This window comes from Halichondria panicea, unplaced genomic scaffold (genome assembly GCF_963675165.1).
Source record: "Halichondria panicea unplaced genomic scaffold, odHalPani1.1 SCAFFOLD_25, whole genome shotgun sequence".
NCBI classification, from domain to species: Eukaryota; Metazoa; Porifera; class Demospongiae; order Suberitida; family Halichondriidae; genus Halichondria; species Halichondria panicea.
Genome location: NW_026986601.1, coordinates 21,238 through 34,254, shown reverse-complemented (window position 1 = coordinate 34,254; position 13,017 = coordinate 21,238). Strand labels below are relative to the sequence as shown.

Below are 13,017 nucleotides of genomic sequence, written 5' to 3'. Positions count from 1 at the left end.
CTTAACAGGGACCAAAGAAACCGTCAACTGACAACTCTATAAGAGAAGTTCGACAGCAAGCAGGAGCTATTAATGAAACGGCGGAACAGAGGCTGGCAAGGTGAAGGGAACAAGCCAGGGAATTTTGAAAACGGCGAACTGGAGCTAATCAGTGAAACGTGGATAAATAAGAGCAGAGGCAAAGGGATCGGGTCGACAATAAGCACTACAGAAAGTGACAGAAATGTACTCAGTCTTAGATTGAACTCTACACCACCATTGCACTTTATAATGCTTTTTAATAAGTGCTGACATTAGCGTTTTACATTCAAATTGCACAGGAGCGACTCATCACCAAGTGTGGAGATATGTACTAGTTAATGCACGGTTGCGAGTGCTATCTCAAAGCATCATGTAGCACTCGGCTTCGCCTCGAGCTACATGAGCTTCTCGAACTTCCATGAGGCCAATAATATCCATAGAGCACGAGCGTAAAACTGTGCATTAACTGGTTTGTAGTTTGCAGCTTCTTGCAGCTACCAATAGCTATCGCTCTAGTATAGAGCTAACTACTAAGTAGAATAGCAACCTTCTACGAACAGATTTGATTCTAGAGAGACTGCGCAGTATTGGCCTTCAATGTACTGGTAAGCAAAACTAACCTTTACTCGAGAACAAAGCCTTTGTTTGCCAGATAGCCCCATTGCTAGAAGCTTATAGAATCACTTAGCTGTACTCGCATTGCAACCATGGAGCAGTTGTAGCTATTATAAAGTTCTATGGCTTAAAAATCAATCATTCACCACCAACCGTGCTCTAACTACCAAACCGTTCCAAAAATTCCAACCACAGAATAATAGAGCACGGTCTGTGTTACTACAGTTGTAGATCCTAGTCTATGGCATAGTTTTTCCTCTGTACAATTTTCCATATCGCTCACCCGGAAGTATTATTGCATACTTATTATTGCACACTAGGAAGTGATTCTTATTTGGAATGAAACACTTTTCAGCAGTGAGAGAACAAGAAAAACAATAATTTACACACTTCTGATCATGCAATTGCAATGCAATGTTTATCAGTCTCTTTTCATGTTTTCTGATGCTCTCTGGTATAACTTCTTTGCTCTTTTGCAGTGAGGCTGAGGGTCAGGAGGTTGTCAGTGTTCAGTTTAGCACTCATATTTAATGTATCTAACAGGCATCAGTGTTGGATCGAATGAGTGCTTTGAGTGGAATATTGCATATGTACAATCATGTATTATGATATGAATGTTGGCCAGAAGGGAAGCTGCTAGCTAGAGAATAGTCTTTTATCTCAACTTTCTCTCCAAGTTCTGTGAGCTCTCTTTGTTTTTTTGCCAGTAGCCATTGTAAAATTATTGCTGATTCAGCAAAAAAAGTTAGTTAGAGTGTGCATGCGCAGTAGCCCCTCCTTTTGTCATATTGTCTGGATTTGCAAGCCTGGTTTCGGACTAAAGGGGTCTGGATTAGCGAGGTTCTACTATACAAGGAATAAGTTCGTCATCAAGAGAAAGAGGTATTAACTACATCGAGCACTAGTGTATGTATGTTGCCACCAGCATTAATTTGGTTTTTTGGTTCGTTCATGCACATCCATATACAGTGGAACCTCTTATAACGGACTCTCTAAATGTTATAGTTGACAACAGCATGCCTTGTAGCTACTATCTAACTTGTACTTGCAATCCCAAATAGTCTGGCCATGCCCTCCCCAATTCGTATGGGGTCAGGTGAACTTGCAGTCAAGTGTTTGTGACAACACCGTGAACGTGAAACTGCCGGTGGGAAATTGCGTAAACTCAGCGTTACGTGCATAATTAGATGGGCGGAGAGGATGCATGGTCAGGCCTATCTCAAGACTGATCAAAGAACTATATACATGCAGTATGTATAGAGACATGCACTGTAGAACATCTGAAGGAACAGATGTCCTAAAAATTGGAGTGACAGTATCACTTTAAGTTTTTATTCTCAAAAATTATGTGTCTATGTAACTGCTTATATACTCACTATTCCGGCTCTCTGAAGTACGGCCACCTCGATATACCGGCCATTTGGTTTGGCACGGATTACTAGCTAGATGTTTACTGCACAAAAATCACCCTGAAATGCAGCCCTCTCTATTCTGTATACTGGCCAGTACTGGCTGCCCCAAACTAAGTTTTCAATGTACGTTATTACGGCCGGATATGACGTTTTGGGTGTGGTTTGGCAGATATACACTTAATTAGAGAGCAGAATGATTCATTATCCTTCATTATCCTCGAGACAGAACCGCAAAATTAGTCAGGTAAGATCGTTTTTTAGCCACAGCTATTTTTTGAAATACTATTCCGGCCAAGCTGCACTGTCCCAAGAACGAGAGTCTCCTGTATTGTCAGTGTTTTAAAACATTCATAAATTATTACTGTTCGACCACTAAAAATAGTCTCGGGTCCATGCAGGCTGCGCATGCGCTTTAGAACGCCTCAGGTAAGAAAAGTACATGTAATAGTTAATTGTACCATGGATATCAAGGGTGTATTGGATTTGTACTACCGAGAGCATACAACTGCACGAGGTAGTACACATACACACACAGATATCCATGGTACAGGTATATATAGCTTGTACTATGAACACGTATTGCAATTAGAAGCTGTTATCCAACCCATTTACAACTGAGTAGTAGTAAACACTCTTTGACCCCTGCCGTGCATGCACTGTGCACATTTTGTGTGCGTGTGCTTGCACTTAACCACATTCACAACCCAGTTCCAATGTGGTCCGGTAGTTTTAGTGAATCTGATTGGATACTGAAGAATTGATCTTCTATAAAAGAGAAGCTCCTTTAAGGTGGAGGGTGGGCTTTAGGCTGACCACAGCCAATGTACCCTAGGGTACATGAATGTACACCCTAGCAGGGTACATGGGATTTGTACCCTGGAGTATCCTGAGAGTTTCAATGGATATTCCTTAGTGTCAGAGCACATCATGGTACAAGATTGTATATGTCCAATTCTTCCACGCTGTAATTGTACTCTTTAATTATTGCATGTGCAGACTGTTGCTCAACAAATTGATCGTGGATGTTTTTCTACTTCTCTACTGGAATACCCTCCCTCCCCTTTGACAGCACTTGAATCACAATGTAAGACAATCCTTGATGCCATCAGGTCCTCTAATTATATACGTTTAAGTACATTTTGCGTATGTTTTACATGTATCCCACATTCCTGCAGCACTTGTACAAGATCTCAAGGATGTGCACACTAAGGTCGGTGAGGAAGCTACATTCTCCATTGTGACGTCTTCAGGACAGTTCTCATACAACTGGTGCTTAAATGATCAGAGTATACCAGATGATAATCCTGACTACAGAGGAGCAACGTCAAATAAACTGGTTGTTTTGAAGCCCTTGTCTAAACACTGTGGAAGTTACAAGTGTATTGTCACTAACAAACATCATTCGGGTGTGCACATATCTTCAACTTCGGCAAGACTTACAGTTGGTAAATTAGGTATTAATTGTACGGGTGTCAAGTATAGTGTATTGATGTTGTCTTCACTTATGCAGATGGAACCAAAATTGAAGTCGAAGAGTCCAAACTTCTTCATACAATATTGACATCAATGCAAATTGATAAACTGGGTATTGAGCTTGATAGTGGAACAAGTAATGTGACATATGAAGAGCTCCAAATAATCTTTGGCCAAACTTTGCAAACATCATATTTATCAACTGACCTGCAACAAAGGTTGACAGCACGTAAGCAGTAAAACTTTTTTTATACAAAAACTGATGAGATGAGCGCTCCATATAGGTAAAAACAAAGCAGCAAAAGTTGCAGTGGTGCAGTAAAACGTCAGTAGAACCCTTACTCAATCTGCAGCAAGATTTTGGTTAAGGTGGTAAAAGTAGCAACGCCACCAACTTGCATGCTGCTATAATTCTAAATCGAGCACAGATAGTTTACATACACGCATGTAGATCGGGGAAAAAGTGTACAAAGTGAAAAAATCTAGAAGAGTAATGTAAGAATTGTAACTGTACACAGGTGTGTATTTAATAATAGTCTGCTAGTACTAGTATTGTAGCTTCATTGCTATAAAACCTCCACCTATCGGGGCATTAGCACCCGCGTGCTTTCATTATGCCTCGAGGCGTAGCCGCACGAGGGATACAGTAAAGCTGACTGTGTACGTGTGTGTGTGTGTACGTGTGTGTGTGTGTCTGTTCCAGCTGTAACTGCTCAACGGTTGCAATGCGACGAAAGCTAACAGCTTCTATAGGCTTCTAGCCACGTTCTCTTGGATTTTGATTCGTGGATTAGCAAACTAAAGCTTTTTTCTCGAGTTATGGCTAGTTTGACTCACATTGAAGGCTGTTGCAGTCTCTTCAGAATCTTTCATAGCATTTCTGTCCGCACAAACTTTCTATTCAACATATGAGTTAGCCTTGCACTAAAGCGCTAGCTTTTTATTAGCTACAAGACTCAGAAAATATCTGTTAAAACAGCTACATGTAGCAAGCAGTAGCCATTTGTGAAATTGATCTCTTTGGACACACCCCTTTAATTATTCCTGTGTATGTAATGCGCATGCGCGCTCATTCCCATGTGTGAGAAAATAATATCAAAGATCCAGATCCTCCTGGCAGAATCATCCTTTTCTTAAGGGCCTGGTTAGCACTACCATATAACAATATAGATAACAATGTGCATGTACACAAGTATTTTCTTCTTAGATATTATACATAGAGTAAGTAACCCATCTTCGCCAGACACCTATAATCGGCGGCTATTGCACGAAGCACAAGATAATTTTGCACAAAACTAACTACATGGATCTACAGATGGGTAAGAAAGTAACAGCTCCCTAAAATTTGGAAAGAATAACTTGCTTGCAGACGGAATGGTGGTCATGAGAAATGAGCTGCCGAATGTATCGATAATCGTCAGTGAGACATTTATCTCCGTCTTTGCACGCTTACCAAGCACTGAAACTACCAACACTAAACAATGCTTCTTGGCACAACTCTAACTAGTGAGCACTACTTGCAGGCAAAGCAGCGTTAGCTGCAGATCGAGCCCTACCCAGCTAGGCATGACGAAAATTTTGCAAAAAAATAGTGCTGATTCAGCAATAATTGTGCACATATCTTCAGGGCGGCCTGAAATTGAGGCTAATCCCAGTTTAATTTGCCACAATTATTGCTGAATGTGCACAATTATTGCTGAATCAGCATTATTTTTTGCAAAATTTTCCTCATGCCTAGCTGGGTGGGGCTCGATCTGCAGCTAACGCTGCTTTGCCTGCAAGTAGTGCTCAACTAGTTAGAGTTGTGCCAAGAAGCATTGTTTAGTGCTGGTAGTTTCAGTGCTTGGTAAGCGTGCAAAGACGGAGATAAATGTCTCACTGACGACAATTGATCAATTCGGCAGCTCACTTCTCATGCATGACCACCATTCCGCCCGCAAGCGAGTTATTCTTTCCAAATTTTGGGGAGCTGTTACCCATCTGTAGATCCATGCTGTTAGTTTTGTTCAAAATTGTCTTGTGCTTCGTGCAATAGCCGCCGATTATAGGTGTCTGGCGAAGATGGGTTACTTACTCTATATACACTGAACTACAGATCCTGGAAGAATTATCTTTCTTGAGGTCCTGGTGCCACATAATACAATAAATAACAACAATAGATGCATGCATGTACTATTATAGAAACTACTTGAGCGAAAGCATAACATGGCGAGAGGCATTAGCAAGCGCACGCTTGCAACACTCGTTGATCAGGCATTTCACTTTTATTGTCACCATATAGCACTGTCACTGTCACTGGCATCTATGCAGTAACTTCTTTACTAGAGACATATAGTTCCTAATGTCCATGCCAGGTACTTTAGAAACTAGAGCACTAAAGTGCTAACCCTCGGCTGTTGACATGAATGTAAAAACCAAGAGTAGCAACAACCTACTTTATACTACGGTATGTATTAAATGCCTTCGAAGACACTCTCCGATTGCCTCTGTCCAAGACACAACAGAGCCTTTTGCACCTTTTGGTGGGCTATATCTCCCATGCTTTTGTTGTTCTGCAGGAAAGACTTAGTGCCCTCAAGCATTAAGCATATCCCATATTGTTATAGGAGAGACTTAGTACCCTCAGACATTATTAGCATTGTTATTATGTGAGAGATTTAGTGCTGGGCACACCAAATCATTCCTATAGTCAAACCTACTATAATAGGAAAGGTTTGGGTATTGCATCCTTCCTAAAGTAATATAGGAGAGTATTAGTGCCCGGCAGATATTAAGAATCTTCCATATTATTATAGGAGAGATTTAGTCCCTCAGTCATTAAGTTCCTCCCTATTATAGAAGAGATTTAGTGCGGAGCATTAAATGTCCCCTAAAGTAATGCAGCGGAGCATTAGTGCCCTCAGTCATTAAGCTCCTCCCTATTATTTTAGGAGAGCATTAAATGCTCCCTAAAGTACTATATAGGAGAGCTTTAATGCCAGTAGACATTAAAGCTCTTCTATATACCTGGGGAAATTGTTTAATGCACATGCATTATAAAAATGCCTCCTAGTATATATGAGAGATTTAGTGACGATGGGCATTAAAGTTCTCCTATATACTTAGAGCACCTTTTTCATTTAGTGACATAATTATTATCCGGACCCGAATATGACCCTACAAAATGAGCAAAGGCAACCCCGAAACCCACCAAAATTCACCTTAGAGCAAACAACCTTAGAGCAAACAATTTCTATAGGGGGGGGGCATGCTTCGCGTCTCTCCGTTATTTCCCCCCTACTTCAAAATTCTGTATGACACCTGCAACTTGTTTTTTTGCCATCAAATTTCTTAAATAACCAATACTCACATTATCTTGTTTGGGTCTTTTTTAGTGTTGGGGCTAACCTAACTTTCCCTTTAATTTTGTGCTGGAATAGCCGGGTCATTAAACAAGCTGTTAATTTGCATGTCGTATAATCATAAATTGAAGAGAGAAGGATTGGCGGTCTATAGAGGCTGTTAGTTTTCGGCGCATGCAACCGTTGAGCGGTTACAACTGAATACACACACACACAATCAGCTTTACCGTATTCCTTGTGCGGCTACGCCTCGAGGCATAATTGTTATTCACACAAGTTCGTTCAGAAGCCATATCCAATCAACTTACTTGACCAGTAACACACCAGAAAATTATTTTTTGTGTGCAGGGATAGAGGATGATAAAATCTATGAAGAAGCGATAAAAAACGATGACATTATCCTATTGTTTTATCTCAAAATGCTGGCTATTGGACCAGGGCAAATAGGAAAGTCAACATTTGTTCGTAGATTGCTTGGGATAATGAAATGGGATATCAGCGAAGATCCTGACAAGCAACCGCCTGGAAGCACTGGCCTTTCAGAATATAAAGAGGCGTTCCTAGTCTATAACCACGAATCAGTAGCCCTGTCAACTGAACAAAGTTGGGAAATATTTGGTGAATCAGACATAGGTAAGGAATTGAGTGCACTCGTGTCCCTTCTAGCCTCACAGACTAAATCTAGAAAAGCAGGCGAAATGGCTACTGCTGAAAAACCAGAAAAAACTCTGTCTACGTCTGATCATAGCAGTGATTCTGTGCCTCCTAATCATACATCTGATACTGCAGATATAGCTGCTGTTTCTACGAATGAAAGTTCTCAGAGCACTAATTATTCAGTCTTTGAGCAATCACCTACTGCTAGCTCTTGTCCAGAACTTCAGAATTTACCTCAAAGCGAGATTGATCAAGCTTACAAAGAATTTGAGGAGCTACGTACTAAATTGAGCAATTCTCCCAATGATAATGTAGAATCACTACATGCTATAATCAACATAGTTGATGTGGGTGGCCAGCCTGCTTTCTTGGAATTGTTACCATCCTTGACAATTGGGCCCGCAATGTATCTTGTGTTCATGAAACTTCTTTGGGAATTGCAAACTCCACAGGATACAAAATGCAAATTTCAAAACGATAAAAAAGCTTCTATCTGTGAGAATTTCAAATATACACCAGAAGAAGTTATTTTCACTGCTCTCTCATGCATTGAATGCTTTGGTCATTCAGATGAGGAGGTAGAAAAATATATAGAAGACCCAGCCAATAATAAGAAAATTAACTCACTTGTATTGATTATGGGAACCTATGCAGATGACCTCACATCTGGTGATAAAAACGGTGAAGAGAAAGCTGAAGAGATTGTAAAAGAAACTAATAAGCAACTTCATGCTAAGCTAGAAACCACTTCTTTTTATAAGAATGATCAAATTGAGTATCATAATAATAAGAGTGATGATCTTGAAGTTCTGTTTCCAATTAATAATAAATCTGGGGGCAAGCCTGAAGTTGATAAGTATAGAAGAATTATTACAGACCTAATTGAAAGCAGATTCCGTAAATATAACATCCCTGCACGGTGGTTGATGTTTAGCATTTGTTTGAAGATTCTTGCTCAGAAAAAGAAGAGGAAAGTTATAGAATTTACAGACTGTGTTGAAATCGGCAAACGTTTTAAAATGAATAAAGAGAATGTTCAAGTTGCTCTTAGATTCCTTCATAAGTACATTGGGTTAGTGATGTACTTTCAGAAAGATGAAAAGCTCAAGCTTTTAAAGGATATCGTCATCTGTGATCCTCAAGCTGTTTTCACTTCTATTAGTGAGCTTATTTTTAATATTTATGATCCACCATATAGAAACGTAGGATCGTCTGTGATCCTTCGCTTCAGACAAAGGGGCTTCTTTTGTCCGAAAGATCACAACATTGAGGCCAACGTTACTCAAGAAAACCATTTACCTATTGAAGAACTATTACCCTTGTTAGAGTATCTAAACATAGTCGTTCCAATCGTTATGGATTCTATTGATGGGTACTTTCTTCCAGCAGTACTTCAAGCAGCCACTAGTGAGGTATTAAACGAGCCTCTCAAAGGAGCAGATCCTGATAAAGATCCAGAGCCCCTTTGTGTCCGTTTTAAAACTGGTTTTGTGCCATTGGGTTTTGTTTCTGCCCTAGTTGCTAACCTATTAAATGGTAACAAGGATTCGCTTGATTTACTTGGAAAAGAGCAAAGTAGCATTGTATATAAAAACAAAATCACATTTCGATTTCGAGGGCGTTACAATATTGTGTTGATTTCCCGAGCCAAGTACTGTGAGTTTCGAGTATCACGAGCCCCAGGTGCTGCTGTAGATGAAGAGTTCTGCTGCCCGTTGATCAAAGACATGCTGCAGAAATCAATCAAAGATGTCATCGACAGAATGAGACAGAGGTCTTTATTCCAGCTGTCGCAGGGCTATGATTTTGCTTTTAAATGCCCTCAAAGCGATTGCAAGAAGAAAATGGGTAATGAATCATTGGCTGTATTTAATCTTGGAGACCACCTTGAAAGCTTGAAGTGTGAGAGCTGCAGAATTGCTATAAGTGCAACCCCTAAAATGAGTACATGGTTACCGAAGGTAAGATAACAGTTAGTTCATGACTGTATATATATATAGCTACAATTTACTGCCCTTTTTCCCACATATAATACATACAGGACCTAGCTGGTGTGGATCATGGTGATATTGATGATAATCAAAAGGTTTGAGTATTTGTACATACAAACCTGACCCTGAATTCAATAGCCATATACACGTAAGATTTAATCAAACAGAGGCTTGTTCAGGCTATTTCAATAGTAGGTCTGGTAATAAAATACATCTTCATTATACATAGAATCCAGGGATTACCAGCCTCCATAAGTTGATGGTAAAGCAGGCAGTCACTGACGAGCAGTTGAATCGAGAGATTGGACAAGACGACTTTGCCCCAGTAGCTATGCACTTTGATAGTGTAGAGCTCTACCTTCACCCGCTAAAATTAACTGACAATGAACAAGCTGATGTGAAGCGAGAGACTTATTTAAGTGGAAGCAATCAAGTTGCAGTAATCAACTGTTTGTCAATCTGGAGGGGTCACGAGCCAAGCAAAGCAACATTCAGAGCACTGATTAGGATCTTATTGGATCTGGGGAAGGAAGACATTGTTACCAAGATCTGTCAGTACTTGAAAGAAAAGGTATAATGTGTTGCATGCATAGCTCGTGTTTCTGCAAGCTTGTTTGTAGTAATAAATGCATTAATGTGAAGTTGAAAACATTATAACATTCTTTACAGGACAATGATGCATTCAGAGAAGAGCATCTGGTGCCTTCTACCATTAGCTTACTAGGTATGTCAATTGGAACATGTACCTATAACCGTAGATAAACGAAAGAGAGGAATAGGCAACGCCCAGCACTTCCGTTGGATGAGGCTAGTTGCCGCGTGTAATGAGCAAAAAGGGGTGTGTCCATTCAAAATGTCAGTAAAGATTTTATAGTTTGTAGTACTATAGCAAGCTGTACTCTTGAGGAGACACCAGATACACTTAGACATAGGCTATTAATCTTTTAGAGCTACTTATGCAATGTGATGAGGAAGTGAGCTCCAAAGGGGGGGGTGTCAGTACTCTCTATACAAACCATAATAAGTCTGTTCCCAAGTCCTTCAAATGCCATCTCATCGATCACACAAGACAGATAGAGATACTTGAGCTGTGTCTTAGAGCACTTAAAACTACATTACCATGTACAGTCAGAGCAGGAGAGGTACGCAAGCTTTCTGGACTCTGGACAAACGTTTCATGGTGCTGCCACTACTTCACTGCATTATGATATGCTTTGTTCCATGCAGTTATAAACACACTTTAATTCTGTGAAACCTACATGTAATAAAATTATTTCATATTGGAGATAGAGGTACACAACCTTACAATTTGGTGTTTTTCACACAAATCAAGCTGAATAAAAGAAAGCTCTGCACTAACATAGCAGCTGTAGCTATCAGTAGTGCTGGGTGTATGTGTGCATGATGCCTGGTTGCTCTTTTAGGCCCCCTACGAGAAAACTAGACAGATAATATAGGGATCATTGTGTACTTTCTTGAGCGCAACAAGCCTCCAACCAGAGTGTGTGACGTCACATACTGCATTTACCTAGCATCACGCAGGGCGTTGCCTATCCCTCTCTTTCGTTTATCTATGCTATAACTAGACCAGTGAATATATTAGTGAATACTACTGCCAGCAAAAGCTTCTGGCATGGAGTTGTAACATACGTAGTCAATCTCAATATAATTTCTAGCCTTACAAGATTCAGTAAGGTACGCATCGACCATGCAGCTGTTTTAAGTGAGGTATAATGAGGCTAATGATATACAATAATTAATTGAATGATGACACATTTGTATTCAGCTTCAGGTGAGTTATCTACTGAAAGGAATAAAGAGTCGACAATTAGGAACCGCAATGGTACCGAATCCATACCATTACCAGGTTTGATTGATTTTTGGGGCCATGGCTCCTTGTGCATGTGAAGTAGAACAAGTCATACAATAGTGTTAGCTCTCTAGTGTATAATTATTATACCGTATATATTGGGTCTCGAATGCGTAATTAATCATTTGCAAATGACATTGTACAAGCCTTGCATTTCAAATTGAACACTCTAGCTCTTTGCGAAAGCTTGCAATTTACAATTGAAAGAACCCTGTATATTCAAAAACCCAATTATATTGTGCACAGGTCACATTGGAGCATCTTTTATGGAAATCACTAACCAATCCTAAAGAGTTCAGCAACTTTGGATTTAAGATTAATATCCCAGAGAATTCCCTACCTGATTACAAATGTAGTATACTGTGCTGATAAACCTATAGTATGTTGTATATGTGTTGAAGTTTACTTATAATACTGAGATAATAATTTTTTATGCCATGCAGAGGTTTAACAATTTTTTTTTTTCTCAGTGCGGCAGACACCGGAAATGAGTAACTCAGCCACACAGAAAAGTCAGTTTGTGCATATACCGTATATATAGTGCGAAATGTTCAAGGCGCTTAATTTCCCTATTTTCGAGAGTTAGCAATTGTTCTACGACTGACACATGAGTAGTACAACATTTTATCCAACGAAATGTTTTAGAGGCAGTTCCACGAAAGCAAAATTTGTAGTCATATCATCGTGTCACACTTATACTTTTATAACAACTGCACTGTAAAACCAAACTTTTTATGTGTTCCTCTATAGATTAGCTTTTCTCCGTATATCTTTTTTGTTCTTTTTCCGTGCTTACACATTCCTCCGTCAACATTATGATGCGCCAAACCTCCTCTGACCACTGATATAGGTTTTCAGGATGGATTATCTACTCGTCTACCAAGTAAAGTTGTGAGTCAGCCACAGGAATCAAATGCATATGGAATACATAGTTTTGGTGAGCATTGCATGTGCAGTCAGACTTATTGTTATGTATTGCTATTTCAAACAAAACACGCTCTTGTATTTTGTTCAATGTATTTTTCCTCTTCCATGTTCAGACCTCCCTGGTGTTAAAGTGTTGGCCAGCACTTGTGTGATCGTCACCAACTCACCCCAAACCTTCCACTGGGTTGGCTATGGGTTCAAGCTCACCATACCCCAGGGCTCCCTGCCAGCTGGTGTTGACCAGTGTCAGCTAGACATCATGGCCAGTGTAGCTGGAAAATACAAGTTTCCTTACAATCTACAGTTGGTCAGCGGTGTCTTCTGGGTGCGTTCTCATCTCCCAGGTCAATTCCAGCAGCTGTTGACAGTCGAGATACAGCACTGTGCCAAGATGAATAGCACTGCCAAGCTCTCATTTGTAAGAGCACGTTGCTCTCAGAAGAATTTACCCTACACATTCAAACAGCTTGAAGGAAGTGGCTCTTTCACAGACAAGACCTCATATGGTTTGCTGGAGCTGAATAACTTCAGTGGACTGGCTGTGGCAGGAAAGGATGTGGAGAGGGAGAGAGTGTACACTGCCAGCCTCTACTACTTTGGCTCAGAGCTGCACAGCAGGGAAATTCATTTTGTTGTCAGCTGGAATGATGAGATTCATAGAACAGTAAGTGACAATAATTATATACTCACAAACAGTAATTTATTGTTTT

General features: G+C 40.0%; 1 protein-coding gene across 8 annotated transcripts in view; it reads left to right on the top strand.

The window, feature by feature from the left end:
* LOC135351978 (uncharacterized) overlaps nt 1–13,017 on the top strand; it is a 32,487-nt gene that overhangs the window by 13,247 nt on the left and 6,223 nt on the right. For 5 of the 8 annotated variants that reach the window (XM_064551060.1, XM_064551058.1, XM_064551059.1 and 2 more), the window contains exons 4-14: nt 3,045–3,132; nt 3,224–3,502; nt 3,559–3,750; nt 7,211–9,480; nt 9,561–9,605; nt 9,740–10,081; nt 10,180–10,234; nt 11,297–11,377; nt 11,851–11,892; nt 12,231–12,317; nt 12,421–12,971. In XM_064551060.1, the coding sequence (XP_064407130.1) occupies nt 3,045–3,132; nt 3,224–3,502; nt 3,559–3,750; nt 7,211–9,480; nt 9,561–9,605; nt 9,740–10,081; nt 10,180–10,234; nt 11,297–11,377; nt 11,851–11,892; nt 12,231–12,317; nt 12,421–12,971 (4,032 nt within the window). Of the gene's footprint in view, nt 1–1,108; nt 2,979–3,044; nt 3,133–3,223; nt 3,503–3,558; nt 3,751–7,210; nt 9,481–9,560; nt 9,606–9,739; nt 10,082–10,179; nt 10,235–11,296; nt 11,378–11,850; nt 11,893–12,230; nt 12,318–12,420; nt 12,972–13,017 lie in introns of those variants that run through there. The other 3 variants (XM_064551064.1, XM_064551061.1, XM_064551062.1) reach the window with 3 other exon arrangements.